Consider the following 23,482-nt stretch of genomic DNA (forward strand, 5'->3'; position numbering starts at 1 on the left):
GTATTTTGAATAAACTGTTTAATCAATTTTATGAATGTGACATTTAAAAAAAACTGGAATACACAAAAAGAAATATGAGCTCAGATTTTCAGTATGTAGTACGTGCAGCTAATGTCAAAATAAACTGCAAACTGACTGATGTTTGTGGAGCAGATGTAAAGAACCTTCAGGGAGGAAAACACTGACTGTCTGTGGTTCAGCCTGAAATCTAGCCTGACCAGGACGGCAAGGAGTGGTCAGTGTGACAGATGTCTATGGTAACCTCCTGTAGGTCAGACTAATTTAAACCTCCTTTATGGTCCAGAATTAGCTGAAAACAGGTCTGATAGGTTTATGAGGAAAGCCTGGTTTAAACTTGGTTTCTGAAAGACGCATCATGTTAGCAGAAATAACAGTAAGAACACATTATAAAAATGGCGATTCATATAAAACTATAGACACACAAAAAAACTATTTTATTGAACATTTCCCAATCCAATGCGTGTTGCAGAATGGATCTTTGTGGTACATCAGGCATCTGTGTGCAGCAACACAAACAAGGCTGTTGAGACAAAGAAGTGTTTCCATGGCACTGCATCAGGAGGCTCCGGCTCCTAAAACAACAATCAAATGCAGGCATATCCATCATCAGTTTCCCCTCCTCGTACCTTTGTAGAATTCACCCTTAATAATTGAAATACACAACTGTTCTCCTTCATCTGACACGATTGTAGGCACAAGACACTTCTATATGTTGTGAAATTCATTTTTAAGGCGAAGAACACCAAACCAAACTCAGTCTGACCTCATCACATTATAAACTCTCTCATCCTCCCTGTGCTTGGACTGTAACAATCAGAAGAGGAGCATAAGTTGTCAGAACTATAAAATCACAAATGTTAACCATCAGTTACTCTCTCTGTAATATCTAAACATCCTTTTTCGTTCCCGTTTCTATCACCATATATTACTCATTTGCAAACCATCCCCCTGCTCCTAACTCTAGATACTTCTTTTTGCTCATAGGAACTGCCTGAATATTAATAATAAAAATAACAATATCAACCTAGCTTCAAAGTAGACCACATGTCTGATCTGATCACAAAAGAAGCATCTAGGGTGAAGGACACTATGACTCCTGGGTTTGAAAAGGGAGGACTGTTTCAGAGAGCAGTGTCTTCAGAGCCAAAAATCTTGGTGGCGATGGCCTGGCAGTCAGCAACAGAGGCTTTCCCATCAAAATCTGCTGGCAGGATGTCTGCATCGAATTCTTTCAAGTAGTTATCCAGCTCGTCACCGTGAACAAAGACCTGAGGAGAGATGCAACTTGTTCAGATGAGAGAAAACTGTCAGAAAAAAAAACCCAGAAACAAACTTGAAGCGTTGATCGCAGCTGTCCGCACCCTCTCCAGCAGTTTGCTCTTCATGAAAGGTTTGACCACGTTGTACGTGGTGGTGAAGTACCAGGGCTGGTGAGTAACGTGGACTGCCTTGAAACGGGCGGGGAAGGAGTCCTGCAGGAGTACACACACGCACACACACACACACACACACACACACACACGCACACATCCACAAGAGACAGAGAAAGATTTGAATATTCACAGTTCTGAGATTCCACATCAAGAAATCCTCGGCTTCCCTCTCCAGTCTGATCTGACCTGCAGCATGTCCACCATCTTCTTGAGCTCAGCCGGTTTAATTCCTGAGGCATGCTGCATGGTGAAGCCCTTGAAGTTCTCGATCAGGACAAAGCCGTTGATCTGGGTCTCTTCATTTTCAAGCAACTTCTCCAGGATCACACAGTATGCTCTCAAGAGCTGTGACATACACACACACACACACACACACACACACACACACAAACAAACAAATACTTTGGAAAAATTTGTTCAAAATTAATTTCAACTGTACATTTACATTTGGGGAAATAACATATTTTGTTGATTTTTGAAATGAAAAGAAGTAGATAAAACTCCTGCAGCAAACACACATTCAAAATGAAAATGCAGTTACTCCCTCTTTGGCAGATATCACAGCTTGTAGCAAAGAGTCTCTCTATTCTTGATTCTTCCTGCAGATCGCGTCAAGTTCTGAGATATTTTAAGCTGCCATGAACACAGCATGTTTCAGATCTACCCACTGATTTTCATTGATGTTCAAGTCGGGGGACTGTGAAGGCTTCAGCTTGTGTTTCTGGAAGACGTTCATGGTGGATTTTGAGGTCTACTTTGGATCATTGTGTTGTAGAAGTCAGCCTCTTTTCAGTTTCACTCTCTTTCACTGACTGCAGGACATTTTCAATCTAGAATTTGCTGATATTTAATGGAATCCATCTCTATCTGTGCAGTGTTTCCTGTTCCACTGGCTGTCAAACAACCACAAACGCAGAATATTTCCACCCCCATGCTTAACATTAGTCAAAGGGGAGGGAGTTGATAAGTACTAACATAGTATGGGGCCCAAAATTGATCTGAAGTTGAATGAAGAAAGGCTATTTTTAATATTTCTGTATTCACTTCTTTTCCCTTCACAAATCAACAAAATACGTAATTTGACCCAAACTTTTGCATATACCTGTGTATCAAAGAAGTTTGATTTGCAGCTACCTCATCGAATGTGATCTCCTCCAGGTCCCAGTTCTCGATGTTGAAGAGCAGGACCACGCGGCCGTACTTGTCTCTGCTGGGCAGAACCACAGGGTAGCCCGCCTCAATGGTGCTGCGGACCGCCTCAGGGGTCAGGTTCTCAAACAGCTCGGGATACTCTTTCCTGAAGCGCACATAACCTAGAACAAGGGTCTGCGGTTAGGGCTAGATTTTTTTCAGCATTGTTCAACAGGGGGCCAACGCAGCTCTACAGGCATGGCAGAGATGCAACTTTTATTTTTATGCATTTTTTATTTTGGACAATTTTATTTCTTTTTAGAATAAAACAGATTTATAAAACTTGTTATTTTAGGGATGTGTCCATGGACAGATATGTTATTTTTCCCATTAGGTCAGTGAGTGCGAAGAAAGTTACAGCAGCTTAATCATGCAAAAGTGTTGATGCACGCTACGAATGGTAAAACTTCAGCTTTCATTATAGAGCCAAGTAATTTTGTTGGAGGGCTGGATTTGGCCCACATGCCGGCACTATTTGCTCACACACACCTGTACATCACCACTGAAAGATCAGCTGCACTCCCTTATTGGTTCACACAGTGCATAACTGCTCAGTGCAGGTTGTTATGTCAAACACAATGACACCACTGTCTTAGTGCATATTCAGTGCTGCACTGAGCCTCTTCATACCGAGGAACCAATTACCCCACAGTAAATGTGTGTGCATGTGAGAAAGTCCATCTGCATGTGCATGTTGTGTGTATGTGTGTGTGTGTGTGTGTGTGTGTGTGTGCGCTTGTGTGCATGTATTGAGTAAGTAGCAATTAACCCTACAGAACAAGTTCACATTCCCATCACATTCCCCTCTCACACTAATAAGTTCTCCTGCTTTACTCATAAATGTGTGTGTTTTATTGTGACTCTGTCAGTGCAAGGACCAAATATTCAAATAACAATAGCAAGATGTGGGAAAAAAATGCGATGTAATTTGTCCAGGTATTTCTTGCTGTGCACACGTCAGGCATCAGGTTTTATAGTATTAGATCACAGTTTGGGATTACTGACTTATTTTGTATAAATATGGCTGAGTGCAGATCACAGCTGGGATAATAGATAGGGTTATTGCATTTTACTCTATATTTTTGGTCATCAAGAAGATTGAAAAATAAAGTGCACACACACACACACACACACACACACACACACACACAAACAGTAAGCAAGTCAAATTCATGGCCTCTTCTCACAGGAGTGTCAAGCTGCTCTGCTTTTTCATCTTCTCTCCTCTCCCAGACCAACACAATCAGCACAGGCGTTGTGACGTTCCCAGCAGAACACTGTGGGTTCACAAGAAAAAGTAAACTTGCTGTCCCATTTGGACACAAAGGAGGGCTTTGTGAGGGGAAACTCAGAAGCATCGCAAAGCTCCCAATTAATGAACATATGCCTCCCTGTCTCAGTGATGGGTAGGATTCATGCAAACGAGGAGCACAAAAGAGGTCTCACGCTCCATTACCGAAGCTATTGGAAAATGTCCGCAGACACTGAATCAAAGACAAACGGATGTCAAAATAATAAAATTCACTTCTGGTAATATAAAGAGTGTGTGTGTGTGTGTGTGGGGGGCCCCTTTCCCATTCTGAATCTCAGAACTGAGACAGAAGTCACTGATATGAAGCTGCATGGACTAACAGGTGGATTCCTGTGTTACTCACCCTTCAGAAGCTCGTGGGCTCTGACAACATCGAACTTGCGGGCTCTGAGGAAGCGCAGCAGCAGAGAGTCGGGTTTGTCCCTGAAGCGCTCCAACACCAGTTTGGCCAGGTCGTCTCCCTCCGCTGCCCGATCCTTCATCATGGCTCGCAGGTCCTTCAGTGATGATGCCCGCCTCTCATCCGTCTCATTCAGCTCATCCTTTGCCTTGAGGAAAAACACAAGAGACACATACTGATCTAATATTCAGATTTTAAACTCATCTGTACATGCTACTAACCAATTTTTTTTTTTTTTAACCTTTTGCACAGTGTGGCCAGGCAGTTTGTGGCAAGGCCCAAACACTGGCCCATGATCCTTCACTGTCAAATGCTCCAGCTTGGACCTCATGGCCTGCTCCTCCTCTGACACCATACGGAAAGATCCAGTCTGCATAAAGATGAGTGTAAAATGTTTTTAAAAAGAAAACATCATACTTCCTTATGCAGGTTATTATCTATCATCAGATAATCAGTTTTTTGAGTCATTCTTTAAAATGTATTTTAAATTGCTTTACTGCTTGATTACTTGAATAGCAGCTTAATACAGTGAGCGTACGTTTTTGTTTAGTATAACAAATGGTCACACAGATACACCACCATACATGCACCTGAGAACCTACAACCCATCTGAGCCAGAGCAGACTCCAAACGATGCACACCAGTGAGCGGCTGGTTAAGCTGCTTCACATGATTACTGAAAGGACTTCTAAAGCCACTTCTTAAAAACAGCTTAAGCGTCCATCCCAGAGTCCAGCATCTAGTGGCACAATAACAGCATTAAGCAGCATCATGCACTGACAGTCAAACCTCCAAGAGCTGATGCTTTTAACTCAGGTCCAAGATATTTAACCACTGAACTGCAGCCAGACAAAGTGACTCTCGAGTACTATCTTTGAATTGTTGCAAAGTGAGTGAACTTACAGCAGCCATGGTTGCAGCGTCTCTCAGCGGTTTCACCAACACTGTGAAGAAAGAAGGATTGGTACAAACAAAACATAAGCCCATCAAACCGTGAAGTCTTTCTTTCTACATCGTCAGGTAGTGTTGTAGAATATTTGGCTCAGTGAAGTCCAAATGTTGAAAATGGAGAGTGGTTTCTTTACTCATCAGCGGAGCAGACATCCTGTCATATAACAGCTGACAAAACATTAGATATCTACTAAGCTCTACTCTCCCAGAAACCTGAGTCAGCCAAGTTTGTTTCTCATGTATTCCCTATGTATTTCTAAATTTCCTGAATCCTGACAGACTCTGTTGAAATGATGAAAATAGAAATTTTCTGTTTGCTGAAAAGTTAAAAAATTCATAACCCGTTTCTCAAGTTGTGAATGTATTTCCTAAAACAAGCAGCAAGACATGACATATGTCACTGCTCTTTTTGTAAAACAAAAACTAGAATAATGGACATTTTAATGAATATGCAGAAACATCAATATATTATGACATATGATTTAATTTGACATTTTAGTTAATGTACAAATTGAGCAAGAAAATCCATTTTTGTTTGGATTAGGAAACAGAGTATTTCCACTCTAACTGCAATCTAAAAACAGACCTACATTACCTGGACATGGCTCGTTGAAAGTACACACAGTATTGCTGATCAAGCAGTCTCATTCAAAACAGTCTTCTTCAAAAATTGAAACATTTCAAAAACAGATATGGCCACATAATATTAATTGAGTATGATATAAAGTCATATAGTGATGTTGATATTGGTTGATTTAAAGCCCTGTAACCAAGAATCATGACACAGTTCAACTCCAGCAAAACTGTGTGTTGTCAGCCACCAGTTAGTGTGTAAAACTTGTCACGTATTATATATGGACACTCATACATATACATAAACAAAACATACAATGCATGGGCACTGAGATTACACACTTAACTACACATTTCTTTCATTAGAATAAATGATGGTTATCTGGCATTCAGCATCCGATGAGAATAAGCATTGCATATCACACCAGTTTTGTTTTATTAATGACTTTTATCATTTCATTTTATATTTCCAGATCTATCTAGGGATTATTTCAACTGAAGAGCTGAGCAGCCTTACCTTAAACAGACGGGATGAGAGAAGTGGACGGAGTGGCAAAGGAGACAACAGGAGGGGAGAGGACCAAGAGGGGAGGAGTTACTGAAATCGTCACTCAGAGTAGGATTACAATGACACAGTGGATTACAATGAGCGGCTAATCTACATAATGCAAACTGTGAGGTGAAGGGGGAGCGAGGACGGAGGAGGAGAGGTGTATGACACTGGCCTGGACCACCACTGTAGTCCTATGGAGCAAAAACACAACAGCACTGAAGAAAACACATGAAACAATTTGGACAGACATGACAAGATGTTAGAAATCGCACCAACAACAACAAAAAAATCATTAACAAAAAAACACAAAAACAAAAAAGAAAATGCAATCATATTTCTGAAAACACAAGGAAATTATATAAAGCAAATTGACAGAAATAGTAAAAGAAAACATGAAAATATTTTAGAAAACACAACAATCCAGAAAACGTGTTAACAAACTGGAAAACACAGCAACATTTTAGAAAGCAACAAAGCTGAAACTAATTGTTTCATCCAATGGTGGTATATATTTTGTGCCTCTGGGCCACCGTACTTTGGACTGGTAGTTGAGCAAAACACCGCTGCTGAAGATTTGCCCACATTATATAACTGCAACATCGACAGCAACAAACATTTACACAAAATCACACTGAAAATTAATATTTTATTTTCACTTTCATCACACGTAACTTTATTTTAAAACTTAAGCATGGAATAGGTTGTTATGTGATTTTTATGTTTTTCATTCAAGCTCCACTCACAGTATATTATTTATTTAACTCTTAAACTTTATATATTGTATGAAATTGAAGAATTTGTCTCTTACATCCCTCTGTATCTCCGCTGTTATGCCTGGTGTGGCGGCTGTCACCTGGTCAGCACATGTGACATGAAAGGTTGGATTTGCCTGTAGAAATGTCATATGAGAGAGATGACCACCTGTGAAGGAGAACTCACACTTTCAGATCCACATTACACATTCCTCTCCGCACATTCTTTAAAATCCTCATGTGAGGGTCCCTCTTGTTTTGCGTCTCAGATTATGGATTACTTATCCATGATCGCACAACATCAGACAATTTTCTTCTCTTTTAGTATCATTAATTGAAACTGAATTGAATAGCAAATCAAATCATGTTTCCCTTTAGGTTTTGGGGCTTGATGGAGATTTTGTCATGTATCTATTATTCCTTTACTGCCTTGAATAATCTTATGTGTCAGTCACTTGCAGAAATGTACATTTTTTGCTCGGTTCATCCATCACATTGGTCCAGACTGAAATATTTCATCAGCTGTTGGATGGGCAGCCATTTTTTTTCAGACAGTCATGGTCCCCAGCGGATAAATCAAGGCCATAAAATATTTGTGTAATTTCTTACACTTAAGTGAGTGTTTCAGATTTTAAGATTTATATGCAATTCACAATCTGGATGAGACCTGTTAGGGGGTATTCTGCACAGCTACTGTAGATTATGGGTTTAGTGAGGGAGCTTAGTGGCTCAAAGTAATTTCAGCTATATAACTTATAACTTCAGTAGCCTAAAACAGTCGATTGAATTGTACATTAATCAAATAAATTGTTTATGCAGTTGAAAAGTTTTAAATGATCAGCCATGGCTTGCGTATTTTTCTCTTTCCTCATGACATAGTGCACCCCGAGAGTAAGGCATGCCATCGCAGCATGAAAAAGCAGACCTTATAGGCTTAGGACAGCTAATGAGCTGTGGGTGAACAGAGAAAGCCTCCATCCCACACTCAAGCTCGATGCTCTGCTGGGTCTCCCTCCTCCACACACTGAGGCCTCTGTCATCCAGAACTGGCAGACTTACTGTACTCTGCTATTGTTGCTTCATCACCACCTCTCATTAGTGGATGCTCATGAATAACCTCCTTTTCCCTAGGAGACACAACCAGGGGTTAACAATGCCTCCATGTACCACATCAGACATGGCTATACAAGTGTTTTTGTCTCTAGTATCCAGTTAAGTTCTTTGATGTGAAGGAATTCTTGCCAGTTATGTCACAACAAATAGGCCTGTAGGAATACAAATGCATAGAAAATCCTCCACATTACTGCTCTGCTGTTTGAATTAATAAAATATTTATGTCATCTCTAAGTTGAAGGTTTTCTGAGGGAGAAAAAGCGGTTATGACGTCAGGGTTGAAAGAGAAAAAGATGTTCAAATCTAAACCACTATTATTTCAACTCTGAAGACAAGGACTGATCGAGACTTGTTTTTCACAGCAGACATTTTGACTTGTCTTGGTGAGAAAAGCACAGATGTTACTGATAACTTTAACAAAGCTCCTTTTTTCCTAGTTCCCAGTGTCTCAGAACAACATGACAGTGTTAAAGTGCACTAGCTTTCACTTTACCACAACCCTAAAACTGGAGCCTCCAAATATGATTAAGAAATCACTGATTTTATTATTTACACCTCTAATTTTTTTTCTAGAGTGACATGTCAAAATATCTTCTCAAAGCATAATTAATCAAGGTGGCCAGAAGGCTTTTAAAAGTTAAGAAAACTTTGTGAAATGGTTTTATTGATAATCCTAAACCTGCATCAGCAAAGTATGTTCCTAGAACTAATACTCCAGACCTCTAATGTTGCCTTTGTAAAACACCGCCCTCTTTGAGGGAGGCTATCAATCAGAGGAAAACACTCCCACCTAGTGGCACCAGTAATCTGCTGCCTTGTTCACTTTCTTTATTCCCACTAATGATTGAATTATCCAGAGCGCTATTTTTGACATACTAATATTACATGTAATGTATTAACTATATACAAGAGGTACTTGACTAAAATTCACTGGAGTTGACTATAGTAATTGACTAATACCATTACCTTGTAATTAAGGGGGTTAAAGTAATTTTTGTAACATGTATTTTTTATTTATTCAAATTAAATAGACACCTATTAATATACAGTATGTTTATTATAAAATAAATATGTGTTTAACTTACTTTAAATGTAGGAGCAATTTGAGTAAATAGTTATAGTTCAAGTATGTCTACACTAAGTATAAAAAAGTGTATTTTATTTTTTATATTATTATTACTATCATTATTATTATTCTATAACCCACCTAACAATGATTATAGACTCTGAAACTTTTGCATAGAATGAACATGTAGGAAGAAAATTCCTCTTTTGTCTTTAATCTCATTAAGTTTACACAACAGACAACAAAGTCGCCTCTGGCATGAGATAAATGATCATAAGGCATAAAATAACAAGTGGAGGTCAACTTGCAAAATGACAAAAAAAAAAAATGCAACATGCTTTTGTACATAAATGACTTACAGACATTACAATGCACAATTGGTAACAGCAGTGAGTAATTGCATTCCTTTTTTTGGGTAAATTGTTTCATCAGTCTTGGTCAAATGGCCTTTTAATGAAAATTTAAAAAATGCAGATAATGTGCAAATCTGCACAACATATGAGACACACATGTTTGAATTGGCATTAGTAAAATTGCTGACATTGGTTTTTCATGAAAAAAAACCCCACACACATTCCAACTTCCTGCTATTTGTTCTGCTCAGGGAACAATCTGACGATCACATGACAGACTTAAACAGGACGTGTGACTAAACACAGACAGTTTGCAGCTAAAATGAAATGCACACACTTACACACTGTTTGAGTTTTTTTAATTCAGTGCACATACTGTATGTAATATTATTATTATTATTATTATTATTATTATTAATACATTCTCTTTGACATGTGTGGACCATGAAAAATAGTTTTGGCCCTCAGCCCATACTATAGTTAGTAGTAGTAGTAGTAGTAGTAGTATGAATTTACGCACTCAATGTCCTGCAAGGTTTGATTACTTGACACAAATACAGTTGTGTGCACTAGTAATAGACTATAAAATGTATCAGTTTACAGAATCAATTAATTATCTTGCACATGTCTCTGTCCTGATATTTAAAGCTTTTTTATTTTTCCAAATTTAAAATAGAGGAACTCAAAGTTTTTTTTACATAAAGAAGCAGCATTTTGTCTATCAATGGACAAACAGTCTGGTCAAGTCAGACTGGACAAAGTGGCAAAACAGACTGGACTAAACTAGGACAAAGGTCAGCACAATGTAAATAATAGTGATCAGCTTGCTTAAATAGTGGGTTGTTAAAACTCAGTTACATTTTATCCTTGCACATTTTCTGGAGATGATCACTCCTTCTTTATTTAAAAATCCCACATATTTTCTCATCATTGCCACTCTTGTTTTGTGTGCACACATCCTTGTAAGGCATCAGGGAGTCAGTTTGCATTTACACTACTTTGCTGGACAAATATAAAAACTGTTGATTGTTTAAAAGCAGCTAAATAGTGAAAACTACAATTAAAAGCATCGCACTAAAATGCCAGTATTTACTAAATAAACCCGGGTCAGTGGAAACATCATTAATAACAATTATACAGAGACCAACCATCCAGCTGAGCCTCTAGTAAAGAGCTTCAACCAAAGTGAAGGCACAAACAGTGTTTTTTTGGAAACAAGAAGCTGTCATGTTCTCAGTTTGAATTTGCTTCACATAAAATGTAAACATTACATATCTGGAGGTACTGATATACTGAAATGATTGGAATAATTACAAGGTATCATATACATACAACGAGGCCCTTTGTTTCCAGGGGTTTCCTCAATAGTGTCAAAGGTCAGAGACGACGGTTATGTTTGCAGGTCCAAAGCATGTTTCCAAACATGGGCAGTGATAAATGAGGGGACTCAGTGAGACGCCACATCTTTTCAATGTATAACAAACTTATCATCGCAGGAAGTGGTTTCTCTTTACATAAAATCCTCTTAAAAAGATATTATATATATATTTTTTTGAAAGTATATTGAAAGTATATTGAAAGCAATAAAACACCAACATCTGTTGTCATGCTCCCTTTGACGATAAAAACTCCAGAGTTGGATTTAACAGTGCGTCAGCAAACCTACTTCTTCTTTTCTAGTAAAAATGATTTATCTTGTACAAAGGTCACCTGCAAATGTATGGCAGCTGCAGTAGTTGGCACAAAGTGTCCAGGCCACGTCCTGACACATCTCAGTCCAAAAACGTCAGAGCTGCCATGATGCTGAAGCCTAGCAGGATGAAGAGCACCTTGAGAAGTTGCTTCCCAGGGGAATTCAGTTCATGTGGGAGGATCTCCAGGAAGGTGATGTAAATAAACGTCCCCGCAGCGAGCCCCTCCAGGATGGCCTGAATTAGCGCTCCGGCTTCTAGCTGAGCCTCCATCACACTGATGCCGATAGCGATGCCTAAAGGCGACATCAAGGCGAATACTCCGATGTAAGCAGCTACCCACAATGGACGAACTGCGCTCTGGACCAGCTTCACAGACAGGCTGAACACTATGATGCTCTTGTGGACAAGTATAGCGATGCAGATCTCTAATACCTGGAGAATACAAAGAGCTTTTATGGTTATTTCTCTTCTCCATAAAAGGTCAACAAAGAAGCAACCTGCAGAAACAATAGTAAATGTTGATGATTTTGTAGATAAAGGTTGGTTGAGTTTTAGTGGGTAAATAAGACTGGGTAATAGGACAAAACTATTGGACAATGCTATGCTGTTTATACCATACAGCTATACCTGTAATATCTCAGGTAATCGTTTCATTTATTATTCTTTTGTATCCTGATTTTTCAAGTATCCAATATGCTGGATTAACTCAAAGCTGATATTCATGTCTGGTTATTTTATCCATTAACTGTCTCATTTCATGTACTGATATCAAAATGTATAATATTCTTAGATTTAAGCTATATATAGCCCATAACTGATTTATTATCATTTGTGACACATGGGTTTAGAATTCAGAGAGGAACCCTTTTGGAAATTAACATGAACTTAGATGTTCCATCTACAAATCTGCTCTTCAGCACCTGAAACTTCATCTGACAGGGACGTGAGTGTGCACTGACCACATCCTGAGCACACTTCTTCTTCACTGTGGCAGGTTGAGAAGTTCAACTACTGCAGCTCAGCAAAAAAACACGGTGTTAAGTTACTCTATAAGCTGACTCCTCCTTCATACAGTCGACTCAGGCTTTGTCCCGCATTAATGGTACACTCAGGCCTCCTGAGGAATGCGGTTTCAAATCCCAGTTTTTAGAGTGTACTTGTTTTACCTTATTATTCTTTGTCTTAGTCACCATTCCTTTTTTCTAACATATATTACTCTTCTCTGACATCTTGTATTGTAACTTTGAATAATGTCGTTAAAATACTTAGGTGTCCCTTGAGAATGAGATCTTAATTGCAAAGGGATTAATTCAATTAAATAACGTTTGTATTTCATAATCAATTTATTTCATTGAATCTAAAGTTTATTTTTCTAAATAGTGAAGTAAATTGCCAGCTGACACACGTAACACACAACGAAATGTAGATGAAAAGCCCTGAGGGAAAACTCAATGCTTAGGCTGTCTTGTGACTAGAAGAAACAGATTTGACCTGCATGACAGTGAGATTCCTTTCCTGTCAAAGCGTCCTGAAGCTATAAACTGAAACCCTTCTTTCTTCTAGATATACTGCTGTGAATATGATTCCAACTTTATTTGAACTGCACTTTCCTAAGACAAATGTTTACAAAGTGCATGCATTAAACATGCATTAAAGCACGAAGAACCAGAGAGGTAACGTAGAGAGCTGTAGTGAACCCAGAATTTCCTGGTTCTGCTCCAGAAGTAAGAAAACTAAAAAAAAAAAAAAAAAATACCATTCACATTTACAGCAACACTAATAACTAAAAGTACAGCCTTGGATCAGAGCCATTCTCAAGAGTATGTCATGTGGCTTGCTTCAACTTGTTCAACTGCTTGAACTGAAAAATTATCTATTACCGTTGTTTATTCAGTATATATATATATTGTAGCCTCGTTTAACAAACACCACTTCCCATAAGCCCTTGATATTCACAGGCTAAACATCACTGCTTGACAGATGAGTCCATGAATGAGTCTGGGGTTGCAGTTACCCCACACATGTCTGTCGTGACAGCAGACTGAACTCTGTAGACCTTTTTAAGACTCCAGACATCAGAACTAAAAGGTTGAAAAGGAGGTCTTGACTTTGCTTCTCTATTTCGCTCTTTAAAAGTGTGGGGAAAAAAGAAAGTGGAGAAAACAACAAATGCTACACATTCTCTGGAACTCTGCGCAGATTTAACTTTAACACCAGGTGAAGTACTTTCTCTCTTCTTACCTTTGAATCAGTGTCCTGTAGGCCGATAGCAAGACCCTCAAAAACTGAATGGAGTGAAAGCGAGAGGAAGAGCATGAAGGAACGAAAGGGAGAGTGAGCCTGAAAGTCAACGTGGACGTGGTGGCCGCTGCTCTCCAGATCAGGGCTTGTTCCATGACCATGCCCATGCCCGTTTCTGTTGTCCGGTATAAGGGGTGCCCTCTCCTCCTGAGCCCCTCCCATCTCCCGGCAGTTCAGGACAAGTTTCTCCAGTATGAGGACTGTGAAGAAGCCGGCAGCCATGATGAACTCTGGAAGAGGGAAGCTGGTCTGTTGCAGACCGATATTGAGATTAAACAGTTTGCAGGGTGAGTCTGGTAAAATGAAGAATTAGAGAATGGATTTGGACAGCAGAAAAAAAATACTGACAGATACAATTTCAATAAAATCAATTCTTAATTGCATCATTTTTTTCAGGTCCAGAGTTTGTCCAAATCAGTCCATATTTGGACGTACCTCTATCTTTCGAGCATCCAGCTCAGTGTTGATGTCAGACAGATAATCTGGAATGATGTCGAGCAGACATGCCGCCAGGAAGACTCCCCCGGCAAAACAGCTGATCAGACTCAGAACAATGCGGTGGGTTTCTTTAAATGAAAAGATAAAATATTTCTTATATTTCAACATAGGCCTTGACACACAAATACAGACAAAATGCCGACAAACTGCAGAGTAAATAAAGCATATTTTCCTATTTTAGCCTCAGTTATGTGATGCTCTGATTTTGTGCAAAATCTATTATGATTCTCTGTGAATTAATAGGCCATTTTACATTTTCAAACTTCTTATCATCAACTGCTTAAACAAAAGCCATTATTATTTAATTAGCCTGTAATTGAAGACATTGATGGTACATCTCACTCATGGCACTCCAAGTAAAATCATTGCCTTTACTGTCTTCCAAAGTTACAATAATTGTTGGGGGATCATGTGACAAATCATGAGAAGTCAAAATGACTCATCAGAGCACGCAAACACACACTCCTGTAAAGGAGACAAATTATACTTTCACTTCCATTTAAAAAAAATGTCAGCATCCTGATAGCCTGTGTTAAGAAGGCTTTAGGCGTCGGGCTTCATCCCTATCAGGTGACTCCAGCCCAGGGGTGAGAGGGGGGTTTACTAATGGTAGTAAAGACCTTACATGTTACATTTCTAGGCTGGACAGTAACCGGTGTCAGACCATCATACACCATATGGAAATTTTCCATGAAAATGTAGCATTTACGGAAGAATTTGTAGTTCCCGCTCAGAATGATGGTTGTCTAATGATCAAAGATTGAAGCCCACCCTACTATTAACCATTGTAATCGCAGCAACTGTCATCATATCGTTAACAGTTTCTAGGTCACAGTTGATAAAATCAGAGGATGTTTGTTACCTCTACACCTAATCTGCACCTAAAACACGTGATTCAGTCACAGCTGGTGAAAACACGATCTGATACCCGGTAGAGAGACATAATGTGTTCCGCTAAACTTCATTTAAACTTCTGACAATTTAAGGGTGTTTTATTTATCTGCACAAGTTAACGCATCGTAGAATAGGCAGTGACAACTGCAAATTAATCAGTGACCTTCCTTTGATAATTCGGCATAGGTATAACACAGCAACAAATAATCCAAACAAAGAAAATGTTTAATTTATTCGTCTTAATCCACATTGTTTAGCTGAGATTACAGGCAATTTTAATGCACCTTCTTGCTAAGAGATAATGTATAGGTAATTTAAGGTATCCCAATGAACACCAATACTGTTATATCAGCGTTTACCAACCTGTCCCGTTTGTGTTTCTGAACCATTTGATTTGAGCAGGGATAAATCCAAAAAGAAGAGTTAGGAGCAATAGACCGACCAAAGCGCCTATTTTCACCTGGAGAATGTATTCCATTTTGTAAACTGTCAGTTTAAGAGTGAGCTTCTCTACCTAACTGTGCTATCATTAGATTAGCTATGAAACATGCTGAAGCTTCCTAAACGACACAAGACAAGAGTTTCACTGAGACTCACAGACACCGTCATGTTATTATTCTGAAACAAAGTGGTACTGCCCTTCGTTACGGTGTGCGAGGAGGGTCAAAAATAGTGTCTCGGAATACGGAGTTACAGATCGTACCTCCAAAGATCCTCTACTGTCTCTGGTACCTCTAAACAAATCGCTTTACCATAAGAAATGCAATGCACTGTAATTTTCTCCTTAAACATAGGAAGGCTTTTAATAAGTAATAATAATCCCTTTGTAGTGAGTGTTTGCTAATAATTTTTTTTTATCATCGGCAGTTTGTGCACAGTTTCATGGCAGCTGCAGTTTAGCCAGAGAAATCAGCCTATTTAATTGTGGTGCTTTTATTTACTAAAGGATCCACCACTGACACTCACACTAACACACCATTTTTGTTCACCAGTTTTCCTACCAAAAAAATTCCATTGTCATAAAAATAAAAATAAAATTCAAATAAAAATAAAATAAAATAAAATAAAATAAAATAAAATAAAATAAAAAACAAACAAACTACAATACAATTAAAATTAAATTAAAATTGAATTAAATCAAAGATAAAATAGATATAAAATAATAATAAAATAAATAATAACAAAAGTAAAAATTTTAATAAATTTCAATTTACCAGCAGATGGCACCCTGTCCACAAACTTCACGCGAGGACCAATGCTATGGCGAGGACGATAACGAGTTGATGACGACACTTTCATGCGCCGGATATGTTGTCCCCCAGAAATACCCAAATGCTGATGTGTTACAAGGAATGTTAGCGCTGGTAGACTCCTGAGTTTGTTGTTTTGTTTTTCGATGCAGTAACACAATAACGGAGAGCAGCGGCAGTGGGTCAGATTGAGGTCGATGTGAAAGAAGACGCAGTGGAAGAGAAATCAGCAGCACCGGGTCAGAGAGCGAATGGCGGTGAGAGAATCAGACACATGCAGCTGCAGCTGCAGCTGCAGCAACAACAGAGACAACAACACCTGACTCATTCACTCGTACATTCACTTCACCTGTTTAGTGGGGGTAAATCCGCCTCAGCTACAGTGAGACCACCACGAGCTGGAAACTGGCAGGGGAAAAACAAGCACTTTTTTCTCCACAGACAGAATATACAACAAAGCTGAATCACAGTTACAATAAGTCAAAAGGGTGCACATAATAACCAAAAGCAGGTTTAATCACTTCCAGAAGCATTTTGGTTAATCTGTTCACATGTGGTGTCATCTGATTGAAATTCAGGTTGTGTGCAGAGTTTGAAAAGTCTTGAAAAGTTCACTTCCCTTCAAAAGAGGCCTTTGAAGTTGAGAGAAAGTCTTAGCATTAGGGAAGCATAGGGAGCATTAATTATGAAGCTCACTGATTCATAATGGACAAGTGTCAAGTTTAGAAAAAAATTAAATCACTTTGTTATTTTTTAAATGATTAATCCCTCCATTAATATTCTGCCGCCTATCTGCGTTTCATTCACATTAATCAATTCATTATGTAACTAATTGTTATGTACAATCAGAATGTACTGACAAAATGGGAGATAAATGTCAAACTTTTCCATGTGTAAAATGTTATTGTACATGTTTTTAGAAAGGTCTTTCAAGGTCTTAAATAACATTTTATAAACCCTCTATAAACTTTCAAATTCCTCCTACTACACTGAGTTTTGTTTTATAACAACTTAAACATTTTTTTGCATTTTTTGATTTTTTTTTCGATTTTTGCACCACTTACTGTTGTGAAAGTGTGTTAGCCTCAGCACTTTTTGAAATCCACTTTCAAAATTGGCAGTTACATTGCTTTTTGAAATTGCCATTTTTTTGTGTTTTCACAAATAGAACAGCTCGTATCGATACTCTTATTGAACTAAAGAAGTAACTCTGCTTGGGTAGTTGACATGTTACACGTTCAAGAGCCTGAAAGTAGATAGGGGCAATAAAGAAACAACTTTGTGATATTTTATTGCTAACAGCGAGGAGCCAAAGTTCAAAGATACATTTTCCCCAATGCTAAAATTTAATTTGATTGATTTGATTTCTAAGTCCATACAATGCCCCATTATTTGTTTTATTTTTTATTAGCTGTAAATCTAATATTTAAATTGTGTAGACACATAAAATCCACAAATCTTGAGGTTTGCAGATTAAATGAAGTCTAAATTATTGTTATATAGCAGAAACCGTAAAATGAATGTCACATAGTAAATTACATTCACTGTCTTCAGAAAGCAGGAAGTCTGGCCAAGTGCCAAAAGGAAGGCATGTCTGAAAAGCATAGCCTGTTTTGCACCTGCAGTGTTTGGTTGATATGGTTGAAAAACTGCCTGCTGTTGCTGAAACTTACTGTTCTCTGTGTTTTGCCCAACAGCCCAAAGGTAAAGTTGGCACAAAGGGAAAGAAGCAGATCTATGAGGAGAACGAGGCGACTCTGAAGTTCTACACAAGAGTCATTCTAGGAGCTAATGTAAGAACCCCAATGTTGTTTTTGAGATATGTTTGTGTTTGTGTTTGTGTGTTCAGTCAATTCCTAAATGCACGATATGAGATGCACACTGCACTGTTCCAGTGTATTTACTTTAAATGACTGATAACTATTCTGCATGAACCTTGTTCTCACTGGATCAAGGCTCGTTCATGACTTTGTCAAACTTGAACTTCTTCATTCAAGGGTTCAGGTGCCGGTCGTCCATGCACCTAGGTTGACTGTGTTGTTTCACTTTGAAATGCCAGACCCAGTTTTTGACTTGTACCAGTATGTTTTACATGTTTCATATTATTTTATGTTTACACTTAGTTTTTAATGCTTCACTTCTAAATAACTGTGTGTTGAACTGTCAGTTATATCAGTTACAAGTCAGTACAGTTGGCAATAGATAAAATCCTCTTTCATAGTGTAAATCTGTCTTTTTCATAATCTGGAAATTCTGTTGTGAAACTATCCTTGGCTGTTACAGTGAATTGTCTGAAAAATCAAGTCACTTCATCCAAAAATTGAATCCAAAATTACCATAATTCTGTCCTGCTCATTGGTTTGCAACAATGCCTGTAATGGGCTACTATTACCTGAGATAGTAAAGAAATTGATAGTGTGGGACAAATCGTATAGAAAAATGTTTTATGGATTATAATGTAGGGCTGTAACTAACGGTTATTTAGATCATTTATTCATCTGCTCTGTAGTTTCTTGACATTTTTTAGTCAATGAAATATTAAAAGTGAAACAATGGCATTCATTATTTGTCAGAAGCTGCGGTGGTGATTTTGCTTGTTTTGCCTGACTAACTCTCTAAATCCTTAAAATATTAAATTTATTGTCATTTATGATAATGAAAAACAGCTAAATGTCACATTTGAGAAGCTGGAACCAGATCATGTTTTTGCTTGAAACATAATGGTAACGATTGTTGTGAATTATCAAAATAGTTGCCTAATTGATTAATCGAATAATCTTTGCGACTCTATTTCCTGTCATGTCGTCCATCTCCATTTGAAATATTCTGCTCATCTCCACAGGCGATATACGCTGCCGTAAATCTTTTGGTTTTCTACAGTTCATCTACATTTTGGACATGGGTGAGTGTATTTAATAAAGACTGTTTAAAATCTTAATATCCACACATATAATGTAATCTCTTGTAACATCGCTCCCTTCCTGACCCTAAACCTTGTATGGATCCTGTAGCTGCTGCTTGCTTTTGCACTAGCAGTGTATGTTGGGAGTTACCGCTCCATGTCTGCCATGGCCAAGCCAGTGTTTGCTGAGGATGGAAGTCTCCTGGATGGAGGAATAGACTTGAACATGGAGCAGGGAATGGCAGAGTAAGTAATCCCCACAATACAAATAGGATTCAGCTATATTGGCAAGAGAAACTCCGTCTTTATCATCTACATACACGATGACAACGTGAATTTGTGAAAAAGAATTCAAATAAAATTGAAATTTTTTGGACATGGTTTTACATCCAAGGGGCTTACACTGAAGTGTGAGGTAACTTAGAACTAGCATCAGTTATCAGGATATTTCTGGATGCTGAACATTGGAGTCAAAATGCTTATTGTCCATTAAGGTGGTGTGTCTGGGAAAGACAAATGCATTTTCAGTGTGCATACAGTAGATGTATTATTGAGGTTGTCTTAAAATGTTACTTACTGCTCTCATAGCAATGATACATCTTGAGAGCGATCGGTGGGTTTTTTTTGTTTGTTTTTTTTGCCCTAGGTTTCACCTATCAGGCTAAATTCAGCCTGTTCTAACCTTCTGATTGATGGCACGTGTTTGGGACAGGAAGCTTTACAGACAATACTCAGGACTGAAAATCCTGCTCACCCTCCTGCAATCTGTAAATGATTGAATTTACATCTTTGTTTTGAGCTGACAATGTGTAGTTTACGATTCTAATAAAAACACGGTACACCTCTACATCAGTCAGTGCTAAGGCAATGATGGGAATTTTTTGTTTTTGGTGAATAAAATTACATTTTAGTCTTTGCATTCTGTATTCTTTATGTATATATTGTAAGAGATGTCAATAGATCATTACAGTATCATTTTAATTAATTAATTATGTCATTTCTAGTAGGGTTTGTGCATTAAACATATAGAAGTTCTGGCTATATTTCTATTTTTACTTATGGATGACACAAAGACCCCTTTAGTTATAATATATTATTTCCCAGTTTAATATAAAGTGTGTAAATAAATAGCAGTCACATTTTTTGTCTTGTTGAAGAACCCCTGACTTCATTGTGTCCCCCAGATAATGAAACTAATCCTAAGAGCACAAAGATCTTCTGTGTGCACTGAAACATGGCATTTTTCAGTCATGATTTATTGTCTGTGTGTTCTGGTTTTAGGCACCTGAAGGACGTCATCCTGCTCACAGCCATAGTACAAGTGCTCAGCACAATCTCCTCGTATTTCTGGTATCTTTGGCTGCTGGTAAGAGCTTCTGTGGATGATGTTCTGTGCCCAGTTTCCCTGATCAATCCTATGAGATAGCTGCTATTTTCCTGCCTGATTCCTTTTCTCTTTTTTTTTTTTCTTGTCTTCTGTGCGTGTGTGTCAGGCCCCGGCCCGTGCCCTGCACCTGCTCTGGGTGAATTTTTTGGGCCCCTGGTTTATGGCAGAAAGCCCATCAGCACCAGAGGAAGTGAATGAGAAGAAGCAGAGAAGACAAGAGCGCAGACAGATGAAGAGATTCTGATGCTGCAGAGCAGACGGAGCAGTATTTTTATAATCTAATATACGGATGGCGAGGAACTCATAAGTTATTTAGGAAGAAATTTTGTTATTAAGTTAAACTCGATCCAAATCTGATACTGTGGAATCTTGTTTTCCATGTTTTCTTCCTGCTTTTTCTTGTAATCCAATTTTCCCCCTAAATTATGAAATGAAATGTTCCCTACTTAGATAATGTCACGGTCCAAATATCATTTGTCCTCAAGCAGAGATTTAAGAGCAGATTTACTTTCAGTTACACCCCACATACCACCCCCCAATAACGAAAATGAGTCCAAACTGAATTTGTTTCATCAGTGCCACGTTTTTCATGGAATGTCTTTTATTTTATTTTATTTTTCAGAAATGTCTCTGATGTAACACAATTCATCAGTGATCCTTCAATACCGAGCCAACAGATTTTGTTTGTGAGCTATTAAGACTTATAAAATCAACTGGTTATAAATCAAGTTTTAATAGGAAAATGGGAACATTTTTGCAATAAAAATCTTCCTGCAGTGTGTGGAGTTTATCATGATATTATTATATATCAGAAGAGATTTTTTTTTTTCAGTTGTCAGGTTCTTTCTCTCTGTTTTTTGTTTCTAAACATTGTTCCTTCAGTCATGAATTCAAGTACTGAGCTTTTCCTAGGAGGCTAAAATTTGCTTTTGGTGCCTTAATAAATACATTGGAGCATAAATGACTGGGTCCAACTTAAAGGATTTCTAACACACTTTAAACGGTTTTAATGTGATTTTCATAGAGAAATGAAAAATTTTAGCCTCCTCGGTCAAAAGTAGGAATATTTGGCTAAAATTAAAGTCATGTACCATAATGGCTGTTACAGTTCACAGCCCAGGTGTCCATAGTTTCATTTCATAGTCTATTGTTAATTTCTGTTGTTTAGTATGTCAAATTAATATCTGAATTCATGTTTTTGGCAATAATTTTTACTTTTGTCATTCTGTGGTCATCTTTTTGGTTTGGCAGTATTCAAATGGTCCATTTATCCAAATAAAAAAGACATTTAAGTTGGTTTATGCATTAAATGCGAGGAAATAAAAGAACCGTCCTGATGTCCGGTTCTCCTGTCATTACTTCTACAAACTTTAGGAAGAGCAGGCAGGATGAATTGTGATCTCAGGAGAGCGCGCTCAGTTTTTAATGTTGTAAAACTGTATGCCACTTAATTTGAATTATTGGCATTACTGATTAATGTATTGATAATTTTTTTTTTTAGATTAATCAATCCCTTGTTTGCTCTATGAGATGTCAGAAAATAGTGAATAAATGACCATCACAGTTTTTTATTTTGTCCAAGTAATAGTCCAATCCAAAAATATTCCATTTATTTTGCTTGATAAATGACTTGCACAAATAAACAATTATCAAAGTCATGTAGTACTGACAATGAAAACTCCTGAGTAATTTGATTGAAACACCTTGTTTAATCTACTGAAAGAATTTGTCTGGATTTCCTGTCCATATTTGAATTTACATTGAATCCCCAGTTTCCATAAATATATGAGCACAGCCTCGTGAATGATGAGGCAGCTTCAGGCAAGTTGACAACACAGTTTTAAATACACTGTGACATGTAGACAGATTTTTTTGAGAATTAATGAAGAGGAACGCCACATTAAAGTTTGCTGGCTGCGGCACTTAAGACTTCATCACCTGTCTTTTTCCAGTGACTCTTGAAACTGCTCACATATTTGAGATTAGAGATTTAAGATTGGAGCTGACAAATCAATGCACAGATGACAGTTTAATCCCCTAATACTGAAGAAATGTCAACTACTCGGTGCACAGCTACATTTAACGTGTCTGTTTCCATCCGGTGAGCTGAGCCCTGTCCTCAGGCAAAAAAATGTTGTTTATTATCAAGTCTACTAAGTGACTTTATACAGTCTATCCAAGTGTTGACAAAATGCATTCAGTGATTATGTTCATTCTCAGACTCCAAAGAGTGTGAGTGGGCTGGTAAAGCCCAGATCTGCTCCCAATATAATTACAGAATTCTCATTATTGTTGCATCCGTGCTTACCCAACTCGACAAGCTACAACCTGCATTCTCCTTCAGGTGTGTAGGGGAATCATGGCAATGGTGTGAATCCTGTTCAAAGGAAACAAAACAGCAAGGCAACTACAAAGTTCGCCGTAATACAATACAGGAATATAAAACAGCTTGTTTTACCTAGCTTTATATTTTTCCTTAAACTTCAACTTCCCCGCAAGCTTTTTTTTCTAAAATGACTGCTTTTACTTTGCCTGCCCTTCTTCATTCCAGCCCTGTGGTCCTATACTGTCTCTATTATAGGGTTATAAACAAAGTAACCAAAATTAGAGCAGCACGGCATCCAGTTGTCAGGGCCAATCCCAGATGTGGGCTTTGAGAGGGACCATGTTGCAGTGTAATTTAGCACTGGGGCCACTCACTCGCACGTAACCCCACCCCCTCAAAACTCACATAAGTACTTTGTGTTTCCTGACTTGTGTTTTCCTTAAGATGTGCAGAGCTTTGAAACGTTTACCTGAGACATAAAACTTGACACGTGATCGAAGCTTGTTCATATG

At 38.1% G+C, this 23,482-nt stretch overlaps 3 protein-coding genes across 4 annotated transcripts; 1 reads left to right on the forward strand and 2 right to left on the reverse strand.

Annotated features, from left to right (window-relative positions):
- Window positions 1-379: 379 nt before the first annotated feature.
- On the reverse strand, window positions 380-6,468 carry LOC111238661 (retinaldehyde-binding protein 1-like). Its single transcript, XM_022768282.1, has 8 exons — window positions 6,399-6,468; window positions 5,261-5,301; window positions 4,599-4,727; window positions 4,301-4,505; window positions 2,589-2,767; window positions 1,641-1,799; window positions 1,383-1,493; window positions 380-1,289 (listed from the first exon to the last, which is right to left on the reverse strand). Exons 2-8 carry the CDS (start codon window positions 5,267-5,269, stop codon window positions 1,143-1,145), a joined length of 939 nt encoding a protein of 312 aa, XP_022624003.1. The 5' UTR covers window positions 5,270-5,301; window positions 6,399-6,468; the 3' UTR covers window positions 380-1,142.
- A 3,071-nt stretch (window positions 6,469-9,539) lies between these two features.
- Window positions 9,540-16,412, reverse strand: LOC111238648 (zinc transporter ZIP1). 2 transcript variants are annotated; one of them, XM_022768259.1, is made up of 4 exons: window positions 16,320-16,412; window positions 14,149-14,279; window positions 13,654-13,962; window positions 9,540-11,844 (listed from the first exon to the last, which is right to left on the reverse strand). In XM_022768259.1, the coding sequence occupies exons 1-4, from the start codon at window positions 16,402-16,404 to the stop codon at window positions 11,491-11,493; spliced, it is 879 nt and encodes a 292-aa protein (XP_022623980.1). In that variant the 5' UTR covers window positions 16,405-16,412; the 3' UTR covers window positions 9,540-11,490. The 2 variants fall into 2 exon arrangements, with proteins under 2 accessions (XP_022623980.1, XP_022623979.1); XM_022768258.1 differs by lacking the exon at window positions 16,320-16,412 and adding an exon at window positions 15,469-15,728.
- Window positions 16,413-16,419: 7 nt separating this feature from the next.
- On the forward strand, window positions 16,420-21,981 carry tmem208 (transmembrane protein 208). The gene is made up of 6 exons (XM_022768260.1): window positions 16,420-16,612; window positions 18,053-18,148; window positions 19,198-19,257; window positions 19,367-19,503; window positions 20,539-20,623; window positions 20,751-21,981. The coding sequence occupies exons 1-6, from the start codon at window positions 16,607-16,609 to the stop codon at window positions 20,886-20,888; spliced, it is 522 nt and encodes a 173-aa protein (XP_022623981.1). The 5' UTR covers window positions 16,420-16,606; the 3' UTR covers window positions 20,889-21,981.
- Window positions 21,982-23,482: the final 1,501 nt, after the last annotated feature.

Source organism: Seriola dumerili, unplaced genomic scaffold (genome assembly GCF_002260705.1).
Source record: "Seriola dumerili isolate Sdu_G_001 unplaced genomic scaffold, Sdu_1.0 BDQW01001449.1, whole genome shotgun sequence".
Taxonomy (NCBI): domain Eukaryota; kingdom Metazoa; phylum Chordata; class Actinopteri; order Carangiformes; family Carangidae; genus Seriola; species Seriola dumerili.